Raw genomic sequence first — 24,169 nt, 5'->3', positions numbered from 1 at the left:
CTCCTTCCTCTTTGCTCGCCTCCATTACCACCTTTTAGTTCCTCAAACCAGTGATTGCTTTCTCTCCAGGAGGCATTTGCACCTTACACATCTCCTTTTTAGTTACGATGGGAAGTCTTCATAGCATTTCTGACCGCATTTCATTGGCTGGAATTGTGTTGTGCGGTCACTTCAAAGGGGCGGGGAATTTGAATATTTTATTTTCCAACTTTCATAGGGCAAGAGAAAGAGTGGATGGGATGAGGTGAGTCGAATCAAACTAACAGTATCTACCAGAGGCACTCACTTCTCTCCTTTATACCTTCATGTCTATTTTCTTCATAGATACGTATTTATTTTCTTTGAACCTCTCTAAGACATAGGCTCTATGAGGGCAGGGATAGTATCTGATCCTTTTTCCTTTTTTAAAAAAATATTTTATTTATTTATTTGGTTGTGCCAGGTCTTAGTTGTGGCAGGTGGGCTCCTTAGTTGCAGCTTGCCTGCTCTTTAGTTACGGCACATGTGCTCCTTAGTTGTGGCTTGCTAGCTCCTTAGTTATGACATGTGAACTCTTAGTTGCGGCATGCATGTGGGATCTATTTCCCTGACCAGGCCCCCTGCATTGGGAGCCCAGAGTCTTAACCACTGTACCACCAGGGAAGTCCCTCTAAATCTTTTTCTTTTTTAACTACGTGCTCAGTGAATGTTCGTTGAGTCAATAAATTGACTTTGGTGAGTAGAGACAGTGGAGAGTCAAGTCTAGGCACTATCTCTGCTTTACTAGAGTAAAATGGCTTGTTAGAGTAGCAGGTAGCCAGTGGAATTTCATTCTAGCACCTACCACACCACATGACACTTAATAGGTGCTCACTATTTTTAAAAATCTCAATTAATTGATTCCATTTATTCGTCTTAAATAATTGGAAGTTGATCCCCAAAGCTCTATCATTATATTCTAAGAGAGACAGACAAATATAAAATATACTGCAGACCAGCAGCAAGCATATAATTCATATGAAAATCGCTAGCATCTTGCCTTGTACAAAGTTGGTACCCATTTTTGTTTTTTAAAAGAATTTGAGCATGTCCATGGATGTCCAGACAATATATTATTTAAGATAAGGAGGCAGATGGCATTGAATATAGTTGTATAAAAAGGTAGTTTTTCCATGTAACATTTTGGGGCACATGTCTGATCCTTTCAGTAGATTTAATGGAGAACTAGTGAAAACAGTTCTAAGACCAATTAAAGCAACATTTGTTGGGTGATATTACATGCTGGGCACTGTGCTAGGTGCATTATCTCTGATCATTGATAATAACAATTCTGGACATAGGTGTTGTCTCCATTTTACAGATGGAAAAAAATGAAGTGCAGAAGTGTTAAGAACTTTGCCTAAGGTTAAGACGTATATGAATTCAGATGTGCCTGGCTCTAGATTCTGTGCTTTGGAACCATAATTGTAAATGTGTGGAACTGATTATATCAAGAGAAGATATAAACCAAAAATGCCCTTAGTATATCATAGGGATTTAGATGATCCTGTGGACAGAAGGATAATATTGCATTTGGGTCTGCTCTGTATTGGCTCTTGTATAGCTATGTCCTCCAAGAACATGACACTGATAGGTGGCATTCTTGTGAGTTAAGAAATTCAAATCAAAAAAATGTTTAAAAGTAAAGGATTGAGCTTTGAAAACTAGAAAGAGTATGTCCTTATCTCTGAGCTTTCTGTATCCCAGGATTTGAGCAGCCCAAATCTGTGTATCATTAGCTGTAATATGATACTCAGCATTTAAGCTGGGCTCCTTGGTCGGAAGCCTGAAAGCATGAATCTTAGCGTCTCGGGATACCAAGCGTAGATCCTGACGATGTGATCATGGAGAGCCTCAAGCAACATCCGTGCTAAGCATTGTCAGATACCTTGTTCCACTCAGGGCTTTAGTTCCACTCAGGGTTTTTCTTCATTCTGTGTTTTGTCTGACACTGGTTCAAGTTCTCATTCTGGCTTAGTCCTGTCTTTAGACTTGTCCCCCTTTGCCCTAAGACTTCATTTTCTGCTTCATTTATCCTTCAGCCCCCATGCACATACATACTCTTTCCACCAGTCCTACTGGGCAACCAGAGTGCAGCGTCTACAGAAGACCTCCAGATTGGCAGGGACCTAGGATGCTCTGATCCCCACAGGACCTCTCTAGGCCAGTATAGATTTTGCCCGTCTTTTGACATCACTTTCAAACTAGTTTGACTTCTGGGAGGTGAAAGAAGCCATTGACAATGTTTAATGGTTATTGGCTAGATTTTATTCTTGACTGTTATCCAGGAATTTTCATTGGGTAGATTTATAAATGTGTTTGAAATTCACCCATATAAAAACATCTGTTGAATTTCCAACACCAATAGTAGTGTTATTTCCACTACCAGTAATCAGAAACTTAAGAGTTAAAAAGATTCCACTGGTTCTTAACATTATTTAGGTCATAATTATGACCCCATTATTTAGGGGTCATGTGCCTCTTTGAGAATCCAGTGACAGTTATGGGCACTCTTCCTAGGAAAAAAGGGTGTGTGTGTGTGTGTGTGTGTGTGTGTGTGTGTGTGTGTGCGAGAGAGAGAGAGAGAGAGAGAGAGAGAGAGAGAGAGAACCACATTTGCACACAGTTTAATGCTGTTTGTGGATCATCTAAAACTTATCTTTGGACCCCAGGATAAAAATCTCCCAGTCTAATCTCATTTTACAGCTAAAAAAGTAAAGCCCACAGAAGTGAAATGACTTATTCAGGGTTAAGGAAGATAAGCAGAACTGGGGTCTGAGCACTCCTGACCGGGCTGTGAAATTGTATGTGTGTAATATATCAGCTTTAATGCCTGGCCCAGGGGACACCCAGTTTATATTATTTCCATCCCTTCTCTACCCCACCCCTACCATCATATTCATTTCAGTGATTAATATGATATGGGCTGGTTTGAGTTTATATTATGTTCAACTGTTTTTAATAGTAATAATGAAGATGCCTTATTTTGGTAAAACATGTGTCAGAGAATATTACATTTCGCACAACTTCCTGATACAGAGCTGAATAAGCACTGTTAACTCCATTTTACATGTAAGAAAATCAAAGACCCAAGTAAGTTGTTCAGGGCCAAGTGAAGAGTGAGTTCCAGCTCTTCTCATGCCGTGAATTACATTTTGGGGGTACTGGGCTGCCGTCTAATCCTCTTGTTTAAAATAAGCATAAGCAAGAACATGAAGGTCCTTGAACGAATGCCCACACCAGTGTTTCTCAACCTTCACTATCCCTCAGAATCACCTGGGAAACTCCTACAAAATACCCAAAGGTAGGGACTCAGTTGGTCTGGGGTGAGGCTCAGACATCGGTACTTTTCAGAAACTCCCAGGTGATTTAAATGTGCAGCAGCCAAGAGTAAGGAATACCATCCCAGACCTCTTATTTTTTTATTTTTGAACATTTAAACATTTTTTAAAATTTATTTTTGGCTGCATTGGGTCTTTGTTGCTGCGTGTGTGCTTTCTCTAGTTGCAGCGGGCAGGGGCTACTCTTTGTTGCGGTGCACGTGCTTCTCATTGAGGTGGCTTCTCTTGTTGTGGAGCACGGGCTCTAGACGCATGGGCTTCAGTAGTTGCAGCACGCAGCTCAATAGTTGCAGCATGCGGGCCCTAGGGTGCATGGGCTTCAGTAGTTGCGGCACGCGGGCTCTAGAGCATGTGGGCTTCAGCAGTTGTGGCACATGGGTTCAGTAGTTGTGGCTGGCAGGCTCTAGAGTTCAGGCTCAGTAGTTGTGGCGCAAGGGCTTAGTTGCTCCACACCATGTGGGATCTTCCCGGATAAGGGCTCGAACCTGTGTCCCCTGCATTGGCAGGCAGATTCTTAACCACTGCGCCACCAGGGAAGTCCAAAGTGATTATTATTATTATTTTTTGGCCACACCACGAGGCTTGCGGGATCCTAGTTCCCTGACCATGGATTGAACCTGTGGAAGTGCAGATTCTTAACCACTGGACCGCCAGGGAAGCCCCCACGGCCTCTTAAAAAGATGGGTTCAGTGCTGCATCATCCCTTCTGGTTGTTGGATGAGAGGCTGTGCTGGTTTTCATGCCTCAGATTCAAACAGAAGGTGGTGTTCCATGGTTTGTCTTTGAAAGATATTGCAAAGGCATTTGGACGGTGTGCTTTGGGCATTGAGGTGTTTCCTTGCAGTGTATCAGTTACAAGCACGTTTAGAAATAGCTGAGCTCCAGTTGATGTCAGTATTCTCATGGAGCAAAACATGCAATGCAGCAGTCCCCAAAGCCCAGTAACACAGCGCTCGAGCCCATCTCAGCTGCTTTGAATCACTGCAGCCGTGCCACGTGGCATTCAAGAAACCCGGCTTCCCCTAACGGCCAGCATAAGACACAGCTCTTGTCGCGTGTCCCGTACAGAGGGATGCGGTTTAGGGATGGAGTTTCAGCCCCATTGGATGATGACGCTGCCAGTGAACAGCTGTGGTCTTGTAGCCTGGGAAGGTTCCACTGTGTCCTGTTCTCTTTGAACAACAGAAGCTTTTTAAAAGAGAAGGAAAATATACTGCATACTGTCCCAAGGCCAGTTTAAGGCTGGTTTAAGGAGATTAATTTCTTATTAATTCAAATGTGCTTTGGGTATTTCAGTTTAAAACATGGATGTTTCTCCACTGAAGAGAAAATGTTTACTTCCCCGGCCCCTTTGCTTCATACTAGACCTGTAGCCACCCAGATCTGGCTACCGTTTGCGCGGAGTGATGAAAAGTTCCCAGAGCAGGCTTTTAAATGGGGCTCTCTTGCCGGGGGCGGGGAAAGGCAGCCGTCTGCTTAAGGAGGGCCCCCAGAGCCCCTCTGCATCTTGGAGGAGAAAGCTGCCTCTGTCCGGGGCCATGCGTGACCAGCTCTTTTACCACAGTAGGACCACAGTGCCCTAACTACACTGTGTTCTGCGCGGGGCGGCCGCCTGCATGTACCCACAGCTGGGGTTGACGAGATCAGGTTCCACTCCCCAGAGCCAGAATAATCAGGAAAAGGCACAGAGCATTTCTTTGTAGGTCCAGAGGTGGCATGACTGTCTCCTGCCTTGGCTAGGTCAGCGGAGGTGGAGGACCGCAGGGTACTCATGTCTGTGTAAGCTGGAATCCAGTGCTGTGGGTCCACGTGTGGGGCACGACTTATGCATCTCAGATGCTGTGGAGAGTCCGAAGTCATCCTCTCTAAGAGCTTCTGATCTTGTGGAAATAGGATATATACAGAGGGAAATAGCTGGAAAAAAAATTACATGTTTGTCTATAATTAGGTGTTCCATTTTTTTTAACATCTTTATTGGGGTATAACTGCTTTTCAATGGTGTGTTAGTTTCTGCTTTATAACAAAGTGAATCAGTTATACATATACATATGTTCCAAGAGGGAAGAGATAGGTGTTCCATTTTGCAGCAAGGATTCCATGTCCATCCCCGACTGCTTCCCCCATCACCTCAAAGTCATAGACTCCCAACGGGGACTTTTCACCTCAAACTATCTCAGAGCTCCAGGCCACATTCCATGTCACCCCGGACACCAGTGCCAGCATGTCTCATCAGCACGGCAATGTGTCCAAGTCCCTGCTCATCTTTGCCTTAAACTTGCTTCTCCCTCAGCTCGGTGCCTTGTGACCACCTAGAGGGGTGGGATAGGGAGGGTGGGAGGGAGATGCAAGAGGGAGGAGATATGGGGATATATGTATATGTATGGCTGATTCACTTTGTTATAAAGCAGAAACTAACACACCATTGTTAAGCAGTTATACTCCAATAGAGATGTTAAAAAAAAAAACAACTTGCTTCTCCTGTTAATCCTCAGACTCCATCCTCAACTCTTTCAGCACTGTCTATGCAATTTCCATTTTTATGCCTCCCTTAGATTTCCATCACTATAACTCGATTTCTGGCTCTTTCGTCCTCTGTCTCAAGCCTGGGTGACTAGTTCCTTTTTTACACTTCTTTTACAGGGTCTGGTGGTGGGTGTGAGAGTCCTTCTTGTTGGCAGCGCTGGCAGTTGGGAGGAAGAGATAGATACAGAGTTGGGGGGACCCAGGACAAGCTGGAAACTACCAGCCCTTCTGCACTTACCTCTCACCTCAAGGGCAACTGAGAACAAGTTGTAATCCCTTAACATCTCTGCATGTGTATTAATAACTTCTTTTTTCTACTACTCATTTCATATTCCCTGGACCCTCAGCAAACCCCTCAGTTGTTTATGGTTTCCAAATCTTTATTCCTGGTTGGGTGACTTCCACCTTCTTTCCTGAAGGTTCTGGAATGGGATTGTCAGGGAAGCTGGTGAAGAAATCTCTGGAAAGCTATGAGCTCATTGGCTGGTGGGGGGCTTGAAGCCACACTTGTTCGGCAGGGCTGTCAGTGGGCAGAAAAACTGGGTCTGGAGCAGCACAGAACAAGGACAGGCTGGAACTCTATGGCACCTCCATGTTGGCCTCTCACTGCATTTAACCATGGCAGCCTTGAGGAATGTTTGCTTTCACTTCCACCTTCCAGATATTATGCTAATTTCTTCTGTGGCCAAGTCCACTCTGAAACTGCCCTGGGAAGGGAATCTGGGAAATGTAGTTCTCGTTTGGCCAAGTTGACACCACAGAGCTCCACCCTCTTATTTATATTCATGTTCTTCCTACTAACTGACCCACAAAATGTCCTCGGTACAAGTATGAGGAAGGGATGGGGAGAATGAATATGAGATCCAGCCAGTAAAGGAGAGTGAGGATGCCCTGAAAAAGGGGTAGATCTTCCCTTGGGTATGGTACCTTGTACACGCTACTGCATATGGAATTGTGTTACATACGTCTAGGATGAGATTGCTTTCACTGTTGTCTCTGTAAGCAAAAACTATCTCTGTCTTGTTCCCTCTGGTTCCTTGAGGCAGGGACCCAAAAAGGATGAAATGTTTAAGATAGGAGTCTTCAGTTTGGTCTTTTGTCTCCAAACTTCTAAAAAGAACTGGTTCTGGCAAACTGGAGTTGTATACGCAACCTGGCTTATTTTGGCTGCTTTGTAAAAGACAGAAGAAATATGACCAGGCTGAATACGGCCATCTGGAAAATGTTCCTGGAAGCATTTTTGAATGCCCAGAATGGAAGTCAGCTTTTCAGGGTTAGCCTATAATCACTTTCTTGCATACAGGCTTAGCAAAAAGAGTTTGGTCCTGGCTAAGAATGCAGTGGATTAGCATTAGAAGTAAACATTCACAGGCATGAGAGCTGACCTAGAGGGTAGACTGCTTAATGTAGCAATGTCTGGTATGTTCTGTAGGGATGGTGGAAAGAAGGAGCCAGTTTTTGTTGGGCACCAGGCTGGGTGCTATACTAGTTGTTTAATATGTATCATCTCCTCTCATCTTTGTCACAACCCTATGAGCTGGAGATTAGCTATATTTTACAGTTGAGGCTGACAGAGTTCGGATCAGAGCCTCTGGTTTTACAACTAAACGACAGAACCAAAAGCCAGGTTAGCCCAGGTCTGTCTGGCTCCAGGGTCCTTGATCTTTCCATTATACCATGGTGCTCTTCAAATCTGTTGATATTATTTTACTTTTCTGGTCCTGAGTTTCTCCATCTGGCTAATCTTGGCGAAATACGTAATCAACTCTGCCAGGGGTTAGGTGTTTCTCTAGGCATGGAGTTACTGGAGGGAACCCCAGTCTTCAAGTCCACACGTTCTCTGGGACTGGTGTGAGAGGCTTCTAAAGTTGACATGATCCAGAATATGATACACTGGGCCATGCCCTCCGTTTATTGCTAGACGGTGGGAGTTGAGAGATAGAAGGCTTTACTCCTCCACGGGCTTCCCTGGTGGTCCAGTGGGTAAGACTCCACGCTCCCAATGCAAGGGGCCCGGGTTTGATCCCTGGTCAGGGAATTAGATCCCACAGGCATGCCGCAACTAAGAATCCGCATGCCATAATGAAGATCCCGCGTGCTGCAACTAAGACCTGGCACAGCCTAAATAAATAAATAAATATTAAAAAAAAAAAAAAAAGGCGGCTTTATTCTTCCAGCCTTTAGCCAAGTCAATGTGGAACTCTCTTGATCCTTCAGCACAAGTTCTTAAACTGAGACAGTCCTGAGGAGCCTGGTTGGCAGCTCCATTTCTTGGCCCACAGATTGCTTGGTCCTGAATATAGCACCAGGTACTGATAGAATAAGGAAGGGGTTCTACAGCAGAAACCACAGGCTTGGCTACCCACCTTGGGAGTACTCAGTTCCCATTAGCCTTCGCAAAGGATGTCTAAGGTTTTTGGTCCAGATATCATGCCCCAAAGGAGGTTGCTCCATGCACAGACCTATTTATAATCCTTTTACTTTTCCCACCAAAACACTACCAAGTAGATGGTGGCCTATGTATCTCTGCAAAGTACACACACACACACACACACACACACACACACACACATATTTTGTTCTTAGCCCAGATCAGAGCAGCACCACCTTGGAGGTAAAATAAAGGAACCGAGACTTTGGCTCACTTTTCAAAGCTAGAAAGTGTAATCAACACACAACAAGTCTCCTCTTATGATTAAAATAATATATTAATAAATGCATTGCATTTGTGAAAACAGTTATAATGCAACTTTTCGTCTGATGAATAACCTTAATGTGTTCTGTATCTCGTTAAGTAATCTACCTTTGAAAATCTTGGAGGGACTTCCCTGGTGGTCCAGTGGTTAAGAATCTGCCTTCGAATGCAGGGGACGCGGGTTCGATCCCTGGTTGGGGAACTAAGATCCCACATGCCACGGCGCAACTAAGCCCCTGCACCACAACTAGAGAGCCCACACGCTACAACTTCTGAGCTTGCGAGCTCCGGAGCCCACGCGCCACAGCTAGAGAGAAGCCCGCACACCGCAGTGAAAGATCCTGCGTTCCACAACTAAGACCTGACTAAGCCAAAAATAAATTAATTAATTTTTAAAAAAGAGAGAAAATCTTGGGTATATTAATATTATATTTTAGTATAATCCAGAAAAAAAGCATAATGATTTCTGGGTGTCAAATGGCTAATAAACATTCTAAGGGCAAACTGCTAATTGAGTGAAAGTTTCTTGTGGAGGAAAGAATTTGGGGTCAGGGAGGAAGTCTGACCTTATGGAGCCTTTTTCCTTTTGGCCGTCACTCCTGTGGGAGTTTAATGCATGTGGTCAGAGCATGTCTCCTGCTGTTGGAAGCCCCAGTCTGCAAATACGGGCAATTCTAAGGAACTTTCTGTATCCACAAGGGGCAGCCAAGTCTGTGGGGGGGGAATGGGTATAGGAGTGATAATTTGCATATCCCCTGTGGTATAAAGGCTCGCAGGTAACAGATTCCTTCAGTAGTAAAGGAAGTCCAAGGAATCTGTGGTTATAATGTGTCTGTGGTGCTTCCCTTCGGTGCCTGACCACTTCTTAGAACCTCGGGAAAGCACTAGATCAAGAGCATGCTGTCTGTCCTTAGCACAAGCAGACCTTGGTCGCAGTCCCAGTGCAATCATGAACTGCTTGTAGGAAGGTGACAGAATCACCAGGGTAGGCTACACATCCTCTATTCAGTCTAACACACGTCCCTAGAGAGAATCGCCAGGAAGGCAAGCGTTCATCCTAACTTTGGGAATCCAAGTTCTCTGGACTGAACCTGAGTTCCTCCTATCGCCCCCTCCTTTAAGTGCACCACAGTCCCCCCCTCCCCATGACTGACCTGACACCACCACCACCCCCGACTGAGCAAAGTGGACCAAGGCTGAGCCTGGATCTGAAACAGACCTTTGGTCGACTTGGGCTGGGACCGAGCAGATTCTGTTTGAAACCAGCCGGCACTTTTGATTTCTCAATTTGCAACAAAAATTCTTTAGAGTTGCTTTTTGTTGTTGCCGCTGTTTTGTTGTGAAAGAACGTCATTCTTACACACAGTTGGCTTTCCTTCAAGGCTAATTGTGCAGTCTGTTCTTTGGGGACACCACATAGCCACATAGCATGCTTAAAATGCATAAAGTTTAGAGGAAGACGGTAATTCTCTGGAGAGCAAATCCTGTGTTTATCCAAGAACTGCATCTCTGCCTCCTCCCACACCAGTCACTCTCTAGCCAGTTGCATATTTGGTGGAGAGATTTATGGAACTGAACATAACAGCTGCAAATTTTCTTTCTTTCCCTGCCCCCCACCCCAAGAACAGTGTTCTGCCGTCAGGGCTGTTATGCAATAAGCACACACACACAACTTATTTACTCCAGGAATGTCCAAAACTCATCAGTGGTATCCCTTGCTGAATCTGACTGTGTGGGTAAACATAAAGCATTCTATGGATGAAAGAAACTCATTCCGTAGATGTAACTAACAAATCTTGACTCAGCTTATGTCTCTGTCTAATATTTTGTTCAAGGACCGTCCATGAGTCTAGCTACACTTTACAACGACTTCAGTTCTGAAGCAACTGGTAAAGTGAATATCTTAGGGACAGGAGCGGAGATTCTTTAACTGAATTCCATTGCTCCATTTACTTTAAGATTATGCCGATTATTTACTGTGGCTCCTGGATGCTCTATCCTTATGGGGTTCTCTTGGATTGGGAAAAAATTCTCTCTTATCACCCTGTATTGTTTTTTTATTTTTATGGGTTTTTAAAAATTTTTCTTTTAAAACAAATTTCCTTTTGGGATTTCTGTGGCGGTCCAGTGGTTAAGACTGTGCTTCCACTGCAGGGGGGCATGGGTTCAGTCCCTGGTTAGGGAACTAAGATCCCTCATCCCGCATGCCACATAGCCAAAAGAACAAAAAATAGTTCTTTAATTTTTTTATTGAAGTATAGTTGATTTACAATAACATGTTAGTTTCAGGAATACAGCGCAGTGATTCTCTTCCCTTATAGGTTATTACAAAATATTGAGTGGAGTTCCTTGTGCTATACAGTAGGTCTATTTTGGTATCTATTTTATATACGGTAGTGTGTATATGTTAATCCCAACCTCCTAATTTATCCTCCATTTAAATTTATCCATTTAAAATAAGTATGTTTATTTAAAATTTCTTATCTGAATGAATAACTGCAGCTTGACATCTATTTCCATTTCCCAAACCAGAACCCAGAGTGGCTTCCTGGATGTGGACCCGTACAATGGTTTTGTCTCCCTTTCAACAATCTGCATCCATTGGGCTCTTTTGGAGGGAGAGATTGCGCAGGAAGAGAGACAGAAGAGAAAAACAAATATTTATTTAACATTCACTGGTATTAAACACTGGGCTTAGTACTTAATCAGATTTGATCCTCATAATAAACACGATCCCCATTTTACAGATGAGTAAGGTATAACTCAGAGAATTTGGAACTTGGCTAAAGTCACATAACTAGTAAATTATAAAAGTGAGAGTTAAAAAATTTTTATTGCACTATATAAAAAATGTACAAATTATTCATGCACATCTCAAACTATATTACAAAGAGATTACTAGTGCAACTACTACCTAGGAATTCTAAGACCATGGATTAGTTGTCTACTTCTGAAATTTATATAAATTTATCATATTGCAGTCATCATATTGGGTACATATCTAGGAGTGAAATTGCTAGGTCGTAAGTTATGCGTATATGTTACATTTAACTAGAGTAATTGTTCTATCCTTGTTTGAAAGTGGAGCAGAATAGTCTCCGACTATTATTGAATTGTCTATCCTTTGGATTCTGTGCATTTGGCTTCATGTATTTGGGGGCTTTTTTGTTCAGCATATACATTTCGTGTTTGTGCTTGATATATATACTTGTTAGGTATATATGTTTATAATTTTTGATTCTTCCTGATGGATTGAACCTTGGACATTATAAAATGTCCTTTTCTTCAATGCTGACTTTGTCATAAGCCCACGTGTAGGGGTCCAGTTCCTGGACTTTTGATTCTGTTGCGTTGGTCTATATACCTATACTAATACTAATACTACCACCATCTTATAGACTATAATAATAGACCGTAGCTTTATAATATGTCTTTTAGACCTTTGTTGTTGTTATTTACGTATCGAAAACACTTAAGTGCCTGAGATTCATCGTACACTTCCTCATTTGTACTCTTCTGAACTTCAGTTTACATATCTAAAAATAATGTCTCCTTTGCAAATGTAATGTAAGCAAACTCCTGACCTAGTTCTTGGCACCTAAATAACCAGTTAAATGTTGTTCAATCACTAATTAATAGAAGTTATTTTTTTCTCATTGAATTTTAGAGTTGAAAGGTGCTTTAAAGTCTCTAATAAATATACATTTTTTTGCAGCCCAGTTGATCAGATGACGGGCTAATGCTTGGAGAACTGAAACAGCATGTTCAAAATGATTCAGCTGTTTGGGTGCAGAGCTGAGACTAGAATTTCTCTCCTGACTCCTAATCCAGTGCTTTGTCCATTGCTCTATGCTTAATTTGCCCTTGGGGACATCCTCACTGGGGAGGCAGGAAGGAAGGAGAGAATGAGTGTATCCCTGGAGATACACTTTTTAGGAAGTCTGTTTTTGCTGTGAATAAGCCAAGCTTTATAGACAAGTGAAGGGTGCCTCACACTGAACTTGGCAACACCCATGCTATGGTGATCACCTGATACCAGCTTTCTCACCCACCTACAGAAGACAGATGGTATGTTGAATCTTCTGCTGTCCTGTTTTTATTGTGAAGCAGAGATTGCCACAACAAAAAGGGAATGTGAGTGGCATTGGTAATGCCAGTTAAAGGCACAGATTAGGTGATGTCATCACCATGACAAATGGTGTGCCTTGGGGGAGTTTGCTGGCTGAATTATATGCAGCCTTGTTACCAAGGGTAATTATACAATCCTCTATTTGTGTTACGTCCTTCCTCCTGGAACCTTTAAAATCTTCATTCAGGAATCATTAACATTCACCTCACTCTAGCAGAAGAGTTATAAATAAACATGGTTTTTAAACTTTGGTTGAGGATAATAAGACCTGCCAGGTCTAGCCCAGGTGTAAAGATTAGCTTGAGTTATTCTTTTTTTTTAATTTATTTATTTAATTAATTAATTTTTGGCTGCGTTGGGTCTTCGTTGCTGTGTGCGGGCTTTCTCCAGTTGCAACAAGCAGGGGCTACTCTTCGTTGCAGTGCACGGGCTTCTCATTACAGCGGCCTCTCTTGTTTCAGAGCACGGGCTCTAGGCACTTGGGCTTCAGTAGTTGTGACACGTGGTCTCAGCAGCCATGGCGCGCGGGCTCCAGAACGCAAGCTCAGCAGCTGTGGTGTACGGGCTCAGTTGCTCTGTGGCACGTGAGATCCTCCCAGACCAGGGATCAAACCCATGTACCCTGCACTGGCAGGCGGACTCTCAACCACTGCGCCACCAGGGAAGCCCAGAGCCTGAGTTATTCTTAAAAGTAAAAAATGCCCCCTTACTATTCTTCATCATTTTCTTCCCTGATAATGATGATGATGAAGTGAGCATTATTCCATTTTTCAAGGATCATAGAAGGAAAAATCAAATGCAGTGTTCTTAAGAAACTTCATTGTGTGTGAGAGGTGCTTAGATACCATACTGAGATGTTTATCCATGTGGTGTCAGTGCCAGTCTTAGGGGAGCTGATTATCTATTACTTAGGAGGTAAGGTAGCCTAGGGCTTAAGTATACAAGTTTGGAGTCAAATCTGGGCTCCATCACTTACTAGCTTTGTGAACTTGGGCCAGTTACTTTATTTCTCTGTACCCTCGATTGTGAGATGTAAATAATAATAACAATAATAATAATAATCATACCTGCCTCATAGGGTATGTTGGGAATTTTAAATGAGATTACACATGCAAAGAACTTTGGAAAAATATTAGGTGGTCCGGTTAGCAATTAGAGCACTGCCCATGCCGACTGGCAAGTTGGAACCTGAGAAGTGGTCCACGTATATGAATCAAATGGCTAGGATTTCCCAGGGTGGATAACATAGAAAAGAAATTAAAAATCATCCATAAAAAGATAGTTCTCTATTTAAATATTTACGCTATTGCTTTTACAGCCTCTTATGTCAGATTATGAAAGCCATGGTGTATGATTTGGAGCAAGGTTTAAAGAAATAGGAACAATCAAAATATACCTTTTTTCTTTCTAAACTTCAGCAGCTTTCAAATATTTCTTAATCTACTCACGACTTTTGTTAATCTGGTTCACCCTCCGTCTTCTTTTACTTTGGATACTTTAGCTGTCAAAAAGCCTCAAGCTTCATTCTCAGCAGGTCTGGTTGTGGGCTGTGTTTGCCACATTAACAGTTGACATTGGTGGCTCACACATGGCTTTAAAAATATGTGTGGTAACATGGCAGCAGGTTTGGTTATTTGGGGTATTGCATTTTGAGCAATCTGGATATTATCTCTGATAATAGTTCTAAACTTAAGCATTTTATACATTGTTATTATTAACTTTAAAGTCTAGAAGATAACAAAATTTGGCTCTAAAAATGAAATAGACTTCAGGCAAGTAATAATTATAATAAAATCTGAAATGTCAGCCCCCTTCTTGTATTTGAGGTGGTTAATTCTCAAACCATAGAATGTGTTATCACAATACTAACAGGAATGGGATGAGCACATAAACTAACTTTTGGTACAAAAAATTCTGGTGGATACTTTATAGCATTGGTTTTTCAACATTGTGCTGTAGCAGAATCGCCTGATATGCTTAATGAAAGTGCAGATTCTTGGGACCCACCCCCTGAAAAGTCATATTTGGTAGGTCTTGGGTAAGATCTGAGAATTCACATTTTCAACAGGCCCTCAAAGGTGACTTATATTTGCACTACAGTTTGAGAGCCACTGTTTTATATTTGGATACGCTTTTCACTTAGGCACTGAACAGTGAAAATGGTTTAAATAATGTTGACTAAACGTGTAGCTGAAACTTCTGACATGTAACTGGCTCAAAATAAGTTTCCTCATTAATTAGTGCATTTCCCGTCATACGAAGCATTCAAGTAAGATAGGTTGGTTGCCTGGCAGGGGTTTGTAGAGGGGAGTTCTACTTTTAGTGGGAGCTTGATTAGGGTGATCTCTAGAATACATCTGAGGGTTCTACTTGATTAAGCATTTAAGTATTAACTTGTCCTTAATATCTTGGTTCTACTTTCTGTATCATTTGATTGGACAAGCTTCTGTCTCCTACTCACCAGGACTCAGCCCTTCCTGATTATTTTCTGTATCTGTCTGGGTCTGTCTTTTTTCTCCTTATGACTGTTTCTGTCTCCGAAATTTTATCTGCCTTGGTCTCTGTCTTGCTAAATGTTTTATTATTTTCAGGGAAAGCCTGAAGCAGCCTTACCTTCCAATCCTTCTTTCTCCTTCAAGATCAGAAAGAAAAAAAAAAAAATAGAGAAAAGCTAGAGTAGCTTTCACATGAATGCAGCCATTTCAGGGATGCAAGTGACTTAGTGAATACAGATTTCCGTGGCAGTGAGAAGACACTTAGGTAATCACAGGTGTAGTGTTTCTCCTCAATCTCACTCCCACTTTGGTTGAAACAATCAAATGGTTGTGATGGAACTCCAGCCATACAAGAACTCATGTGCAATTGCATCATCCCACAGGCGCTCAGTCTGTTCAGAGGGTTAGTGTACATCTGCCAGCACTGGCTCAGGGAGAGGAATTAGAGGCAAGATTATTTAGTCACTCTGGCTCCTTATCAGGAAGAAGCCTGGAGTTCAGCCTAGGTGTTTATCCCAACGTGATCACACCCTGAAACGTATGAGTCCTGACTCCCTCTTCTTGTTAACTCTTATTGGACCTACTCTGGTTTTTAGGCCTTTTCTTCACTGCCCGGATGCTCAGAGACATCACTTACCCATGACTTATGAAGGCTTGGTTCTTCCCTTTCATTAAGGATAATGTCCTCTACATCTCTTCTTTCTAAAGTGAAGGTACCCTCCTTTTTGTGGGAGACAAGTTCAGAGCAGCTATAGGAACTCATGACAGCGCTTTTCAGTGAACTGGGGACATGAGGGAACTGCATTCAAATCTTTGAAAACAAATCTGAGAAAGATAATTATAAGCAGAAGAAAAGCATCACAGCCTCACTCGAATTCTCATTACCCGCTCTGGGTGGCATCTAAGTCCCCCACCCCAGATAGGAGGTAATAGGTATCTAAGGTAGGTCTATTCAGAGGTCATCACATGTTCTGTGTGTTTGTGCTTTTTAATATAGTAGAGAAATAATTTTCCCCCAGGCCGTGTGCTTCCTGTTGTTGCTTGTGTGTTGATTTTCAGAACATAGTGTACCATAGATGCTAATTCAAAGTCCATTAAAACTGAATACATTACATAGTAAAACCTGCATTTCTAGATCATTTTACACATTTTTAGTAACAGGATATTGGAACTGCTGGAACCACAGCAGTTGTTGGGACCACTTAGGGAGAGATGACGTCTTTCCAACAGCCTGACTCTAAAATTACTACCTTGAATATAAGCATGATAAGTGTTTGAAAGACCTTTTTTTTTTCTTGCCTCATTCAAGGAAAAAAATTTGAAATAAATGTCCAAATATACATATTGTTGAGGATTTTAAGTGACACAAAAAGCAGCCCAACCTTAAATGAGTAAAAACCTTCTTAATGAAGTTGGAAGAGCCTAAACATCAACATCACAAGGTATTTGAGCAAACCCAGACTGTTTAATTAACAGTTAAAGCCAAGAGAGAAAACACTTGTTTTCCACTATTCTCTGCATTCCTCAGAACTTGCATATTGTACTTTATAAATTTGTATTTATGTCAGGCTGTAGAGTCATGGAGTTCAAATTCCAGATGAGGCACTTAGTTGTGTGCCCTTGAGCAAATAACTTAACCTCTCTGATATTCAGTTTGTTATTAAGGATTTTATTGATTAACATGGGTTGCCAATGACAGAAACCAGCTATCATCAAAAAAAAAAAGAAAAAGAAATTGATTAGAAGGATATCAAGAATTTAAGAGACTCAAAGGCAGGTCTAGAGAACTAGATGACCTATGATGGGGTTCCATCCTGATAAACCCATTGTAAATTGAAAATATCTGTAAGTCAAAAATGCATTTAATACACTTAACCTAGGGAACGTCATAGCTTAGTCTGTCTTATTTTAAACATGCTCAGAACACTTATATTAGCCTACAGCTGGGCAAAATCATCTAACACAAATCCTGTTTTGTAATAGTGTTGACTATCTCATAATTTATGGAATACTGTATTGAAAGTGAAAAACAGAATGGTTGTAAGTGTATCTGTTGTTTACCTTGTGATCACCTGGCTGAGTCAGAGCTGGGACTGGCTTCTTTCACTTAGCAGAATGTTTTCCAGGTTCAGCCATGTCGTAACATGTAGTTGGTTCCATTTGATTGCTGAATCATATTCCATTGTATGGATATACCAAATTTTATTTCCCCTTTCATCAGCTGTTAAACATTTGGGGCCCATCAGTTCTGGAGCACCAAGCCTTCCTCTCTTAAGCTCTCTCTCTGGTGCCCCCAGATCAGGGATCACAGACTCAAATGTCTCTCAGCTAGGTGTAAGAAAAATAGGAAGTGGTGAGGACCACGGCAAATGAGAGAACGTGTGCCCATGTAGAAGGGGCAGCCCCTATGGAGCCACTGCCAAGTGGCCATCCAGGCCTGGTATGGTTAGATCTTCAGACTGTTCCACAGAAGCCGGAATCTTGATTTTTATGTGAAAATTGTCTAATTTTTAAAAGTTGGTCAATTAAAATCAACACTGTGTGGGAGAGAGAGAATACAATTCCGGTCAAGACTAAATGCTACAGGTGATCCCTGAGTGATGCAGAGACACGTCTCATCTTTGGGAGCCTATGAAGGGTTAGCTAGAGTGTGAGCCTACCAGGCAACTTCTGCACTGTCCTTGGGCAACACAAAAAGGCTGTTCATCACTTTGGAGAAAAGAAGGACCCGGGTCTAAAGTCAACACGCTGGGTTGGGTGGGGGTGGAATTCCTCTCATTCTTTGGCTCAAGAGCATGCTGGAGTAGAAAACACAAAACTCCAGCAAATGTCTACATTGAATTCGTGCTGAATTGTCCTGCAAATTATACTTGTAGCCTGTTTCAGGATGGATTCTGACCTGCATGATGCGTGATCTTGATTCTCACTACGACTTCAACCATGGTTGAGAACTGCTGATTCTGTACAAGATGTGCTCTGATGGGGGGGAAAAAAAAAGTGCCCTCAATTCATGGTGACAGATTTGTGGAAACAAAAAGAAAAACAGAGGTCGGTCTCCTTATGTAGAACGACACCATAGTATTTTATAAGTTGGGGAGTGGAAAATACTGAGGCTTATGACAACAGCGAGTGTTTATTGAGTAAATAACCACTGTGCTTGCCACTGTGCACTTTCCATTTTGTTTTGCGTGTGACTTTGAAAAAAGTGGGTATTTTTAAAGGGAAAGAAGTTCATTGAAGCTAGTGTTGGTGTAGGGCTTGGTATTTGCAAAACAGTTTTCAATTCATTAATTTGAACCTGTGAGGATAAGCATTTTTACCTAACTCTCTTTTGTAGATGATGTCATTGAGGCATAGAGGCAAATGACTTTATTAAGATCATTCAGGGAATTCCCTGGCAGTCCAGTGATTAGGACTCCTTGCTGTCACTAATGAGGGCCTGGGTTCCATTCCTAGTTGGGGAACTAAGATGCCCACAAGCTATGCGGCCAAAAAAAAAAACAAAAAAAAAGATCATCCAGCCAAGGAGCCTAGGACTCAAATACATATCATTTGATTCCAAATCCTTCATCTTTTCCACAGATACACAGCTGCCCTTTTAATACGTTCCACTTTTGGTTTATCTAAGTAATAGGTATAGATATCTTTAGACTTAATACAGTATTTTATGTATTTTATTTCATACTTACATTTAAAATATAACATGTAATTTCTATTTCACATTTGTTATATTTCTTAATACGGTGTCTGAGTTTCTATGGATATTACCCACTCAGAAAACAATAAAAGGAAACTGATTTTCAAGTGTTTTAGTATTTTCACATTCTTTGTGTTGTCAACACTAAATTTATTAATAAATAATTGGGAGCAGGTGTGCACCTTAATTCTTAAGACATTACACTTAAAGAAGTATGATGATGAGAACAACAGATATGGGACACATTGTTACCGAATTGGTTGGACGGACCCCCACTTGGGGCCTGGCCCTGGCCAGAACCCCCTGTCTCTGTGGGGAAGATTCTTTGTCCGTTTGGATTCCACAGCCAATAACAAAACCGACGCTGAGACAGAAAGAGCACAAGCTTTATTCGGAGGCCAGAGAATGGAGAATCGGGAACTTAGTACGCAAATCACCTTCTCACCAGACTTGGGCTGGGATACCTCTGATATAGAGGGGAGGGGTTGGGGGGAGGGAATTCATTACTTCTCCGAGAACAGGCGTGTAGTTTGCTCAGAACTGGGGCAACATCCCTTTTCAGTCCTAATATGGATTCCTCTGGTTGTTGTCATGGCAATTGTCAACTGTCATGGTATTGGTGGGTGTGTCATTTAGCATGCTAACATATTACAATGAGCGTATAATGAGGTTCAGGGTCTCCTGAAGGTCAGGTCTTCTGCCATCTTGGATTTGGCTGGTTCTAACCAGTTCTGGTGGGTTCTTGTTTTTCTTTTCTGGTGGTTTCCTGTAAGACAACAATAACACTTCTCCACAGCTGCAGCTTATGTTCCCTCAAGGAAGGGGGCGGGTTAGAGCTGGAAGCTAACAGCCATGAAAACAACTTCATTAACTTAATCAACCGCAGCCATCTCCTTTCCTCCCCCCCTCTCCAACTTCTGTCCCTTCCCTTTTGTCTTCTTTTCGTTTTTTTCTTTAATTAATTAATTAATTAAATTTTTGGCTGTGTTGGGTCTTCGTTGCTGCACACGGGCTTTCTCTAGCTGCGGCGAGTGGGGGCTGCTCTTCGTTGAGGTGCGCAGGCTTCTCATTGCGGTGACTTCCCTTGTGGAGCACGGGCTCTAGGTGCATGGGCTTCAGTAGTTGCAGCACGCAGGCTCAGTAGTTGTGGCTCGCAGGCTCTCTAGAACAGGCTCAGTAGTTGTGGCACATGGGCTCAGTTGCTCTGCAGCATGTGGGATCTTCCCGGGCCAGGGATCATGTCTCCTGCATTGGCAGGTGGATTCTTAACCACTGTGCCATCAGAGAAGTCCCTCTTTTTATTTTCTTATTTTCCCAATCAATGAAGAAATAATTTATAAGAAGCCAGAAATCCTTCAGGCTCAATCCTAATTGTGCTTTTTTTGCTTAATACATTATTCATTCAGTTCATTCAACAATGAATATGTATTGATTATTTTATTCATCTCCTATTGCTGCTGTAACAAATTAACAAACTTGGTAACTTAAAACAACGCAAATTTATTATCTTATAGTTCTGGAGTAAAAAGTCTAAAATAACGGTATCAGTAGGTCTGCATTCCTTCTGTAGGTTCTGAGGGGAGAATCCCTTTCCTTACCTTTTTCGACTTCTAGAAGCCACCTGCATCCCTCAGCTCCCAGCCCCTTTCTCATATCAGTCTTGCTTCTGTGGTCACATCTCCTAATTCTGCCTTTGACTTTTTTTTTTTTTTTTTTGCGGTACGCGGGCCCCTCACTGTTGTGGCCTCTCCCGTTGCAGAGCAGAGGCTCCGGACGCGCAGGCTCAGCAGCCATGGCTCACGGGCCCAGCCGTTCCGCGGCATGTGGGATCCTCCTGGACCAGGGCACGAACCTGTGTCCCCTGCATCAGCAGGCAGACTCTCAACCACTGTGCCACCAGGGAAGCCCCTCTACCTTTGACTTTTTGTCTCCTTCTTATAAGTACCCTTGTGATTACATTGGGCCCACCTGGATAATCCCTATGTTAAAATCAGCTGATTAGCAGTCCAGTTCCATTTGCAACCTTAATTCCTTGTTGCCATGTCAACTAATATATTCACAGGTTCTGGGGATTAGGACATGGAAATCTTTGGGGGTTGGGGGTATCATTCAGCTCACCACCAGTGCCTACTATATGCCAAGCACCTTACAGATTTATATTCTGTTTTGCTGATTAGAAGTACTTATCACCGACAGCTGGAGATCTGTGTATCTGTCCATTTTTCTATTTGAGAGACATAAACAAATCATTCCTGTCCAGTGTGCACTGTTCAGACACACAACAGATATACCATCTGTTAATCTGTGTCAGCTAAATGGAAAGTACCCAGCATCTGATGCCACCACCAACCTCAAGAGAAGCCCCTCCATTTGAGGCAGTAGCTGTGATCAGTATTATGTTCAGTATGACACGTCCAAAGTGGCCGCTCATTACTGAATAATGCTTTTTAAATTTTTTATTGTAATTATCTGTCCTATCATAGGTAAACTAATACTCAGTTTAAAAGCTGACCTTTGTTGGCCTCATCCATTTTCGTAAGGATGGAAAATAGGGAAATGTGTGGAATTTATCATCTCAACTGGGACACCATGGCAGGTGAAAGGAGAAACTATTAATAATAATCATGCAGGAATAATAGGTATAAAAGAAGACTGTTTGGGGAACAGAGGATGTAGAATCTCGCTATAAACTGAGTCCAAATGAATAGTAACAGCCACAAACACTGTGATTATGAAAAAGTATTGAGTACCCCATAGGTTCAGAGCACTGGAGTAGAAGCTTTATGTCCTTGACCTCATTTAATTCTTACAACAATCTTATAAGGTAGATATTATGATTATTAATCATCCCTATTTTAGAGCTGAGGGAACTGAAGCTCAGGAATTTAAATACCTAGCTTAAGCTAGTAAGTTGCTGAGTTAGGATTTAAACCCAAGTTGGTAAAACGCTAAACCAGATGCTTTTTCTATTATACTGCCTTCCAGGAAAAGTATATTTTCTTGGAAATTGTTAAATTGCAGTTGCTAGCTGGGTACAGTTGGGTACCAATGTAGGAAGTTACCTGTTAAAGATACACAATGTCTTTATTCTAGGTCTGTGAAAAACCAGGAGCTCTGAGAGATGCTTTTTTTTTTCTTTTAATATGCACAGTTTATTTTTTTTTATTGGAGTATAGTTGATTTACAATGTTGTGTTAGTTTCTGCTGTACAGCAAAGTGAATCAGTTATACATATACATATATCAACTCTTTTTTTAGATTCTTTCCCCCGTATGTACTGAGTAGAGTTCTCTGTGCCATACAGTAGGCCCTTTTTCTTAGATTCCACATGTAAGCAATATCTCATGATACTTGTCTTCCTCTGTCTGACTCACTTCACTCAGTAGGAGAATCTCTAGGTCCTTCCATGTTGCTGCAGATGGAAGCGGGGAGTCCTAACCACTGGACCACTAGGGAATTCAAGAGATGCTTTTTCTTTGTCCTTCCTTTAGGTCTGTCAGTTCGTCGTCTCTGTAAATGGGCTTAACGTACTGCATGTTGACTACCGGACGGTGAGCAACCTGATTCTGACGGGCCCACGGACGATTGTGATGGAGGTCATGGAGGAGTTAGAGTGCTGAGAGGGCAGCCCTCCCAGCCCATCCCGTGGCCTGCGGAGGATCAAAGGCAGAACAACACAAAGCTCTGCAATGACAAGACTTCTGTATACCTGGATGGCTTTGGACATACAGATCTTTTCTCCGTACATACACATCTTAATTTGAGTTTCACACACTGTTTCCCTGTTGAATGTGGAAGAACCGGGTAATACATCTTTTTAAAAAAAAAAACAACAAAAAAAGACTTACGTCAATGTAGAGTTTGAGAAACAGAATTTTTTTTTTACATAGTAGCATTGCCTTACTCAATTTCCATTTGCAGTTCTCATCCATTGTTTTATATCTTAGTTTGCAGAAAGTTGCTGAAATGCTTCTCTGGCCAAAACAGCGATGTGCTAAAATCCCCTTCACAGTAGTCAATAAAGTAGTTTTAACAGACTTTAAGTTGTACTGTCACCAAATGAGCATGGAACTGTTTATTAGAGGATCTAGATTTCACCAAATTTCAAATTAAAACAACATCCAAAGGAATAGTACTTGTTAATTAGCATTTTGAAGATTCTAAATCATTCAGTGCTTAAAAGCCATCAAATTTTTGACTTTTTCTTAATTCCTGCCTTTAGTATCAACTTTTCACTTAATATGTGTTTTCAGTTATGGCGTTGGTCAAAAACCAAAAACCTTATAATGGTATGGGTGGGGTAGATAGGGAGATAACTACTTAAAACTATGTGCTCTGTTTTCTCTTTCTGAGCCTATTTTGTTCTATCAGTCAGCAACAGCAGCTTTCTAGAAATAATCCTGAATATGTTGAATGTCGAAACAGACAAGTTTGTATATACACACGTAATTCAAAATCACGCCTCTGGCAAGATTTCACTTTGAATTTGTCCCTTTTTAAGTGAAATATTCTAGAACTTGGCCCATATATGATAAAACTTGAAACTAAATTGCCTTATTGCCCTGAATTTTCACTAGCTTTCTAGTGTGACATATTCTAAGGACATGACATGTTGCTTATTTGGCAGGATTATTTTTCACCGAAAGCAACTTCTTGTGTTGTAACTCTTCAGCTCACTTGTATATATGCGTTTTTCTTTTTTTGGTCTCAAAGAGAATGCATTTTGGGGCTTGGTGTATAGAGGAAGCTCCTCAATGTGCCAAATTAGGGAATCAGGGAATGCTCAATTCTTCTTATTTTCATATAATACATTCTGAACGACAAGGTTACTTTCTTATCATGTAGTAACAAAATATGAATGTTGTACCTTGGCCATTTTTTGGTGATAGGTTATCATAATGTAATGGTACTGGTGGAATGGACATACCGTGTTAAAGATACCACATATATATGTTTCTGGGAGTCCAACTTTTCTGATCTGTAGCTTTAGTCAGAGAATAGGACTTTGAAGTAATATAGGATGGCTAACATTAATACTGTGGATCTACATTTGAGAAATATTATCATCTCCGTGTGTATGTGCGTTTAAACTATGTGCCAGGCTGTGTGCTATGGCACTTTACATACGTGCTCTCTTTTAATACTCATCACAACCCAGCAAGGTTGGTATTATGCCCCCCATTTTTCAGACTTGAAAACTAAGTCTGAGCAAGGTTTAAAGTGGTCTCAAGTTCACACAGTTGCAAGAACTACTAAGTGATAGAGCCTGGT

General features: G+C 41.7%; 1 protein-coding gene across 2 annotated transcripts in view; it reads left to right on the top strand.

Moving 5' to 3' along the window:
- Positions 1-23,371, top strand: part of DEPTOR (DEP domain containing MTOR interacting protein) — a 145,979-nt gene extending 122,608 nt beyond the window's left edge. Inside the window, exon 9 of one of the 2 annotated variants that reach the window (XM_007451665.1) lies at positions 22,390-23,371. In XM_007451665.1, coding sequence (XP_007451727.1) covers positions 22,390-22,518 — 129 coding nt within the window. In that variant the 3' untranslated portion in view covers positions 22,519-23,371. The remainder of the gene's footprint in view (positions 1-22,389) is intronic. The other variant, XM_007451666.1, reaches the window with a different exon arrangement.
- Positions 23,372-24,169: the final 798 nt, after the last annotated feature.

The sequence above is a fragment of the Lipotes vexillifer genome, unplaced genomic scaffold, assembly GCF_000442215.2.
Source record: "Lipotes vexillifer unplaced genomic scaffold, Lipotes_vexillifer_v1.1 scaffold440, whole genome shotgun sequence".
Taxonomy (NCBI): Eukaryota; Metazoa; Chordata; class Mammalia; order Artiodactyla; family Lipotidae; genus Lipotes; species Lipotes vexillifer.
Note: the sequence above shows the minus strand (reverse complement) of the source record. Positions and strands in the feature narration are given on the sequence as shown.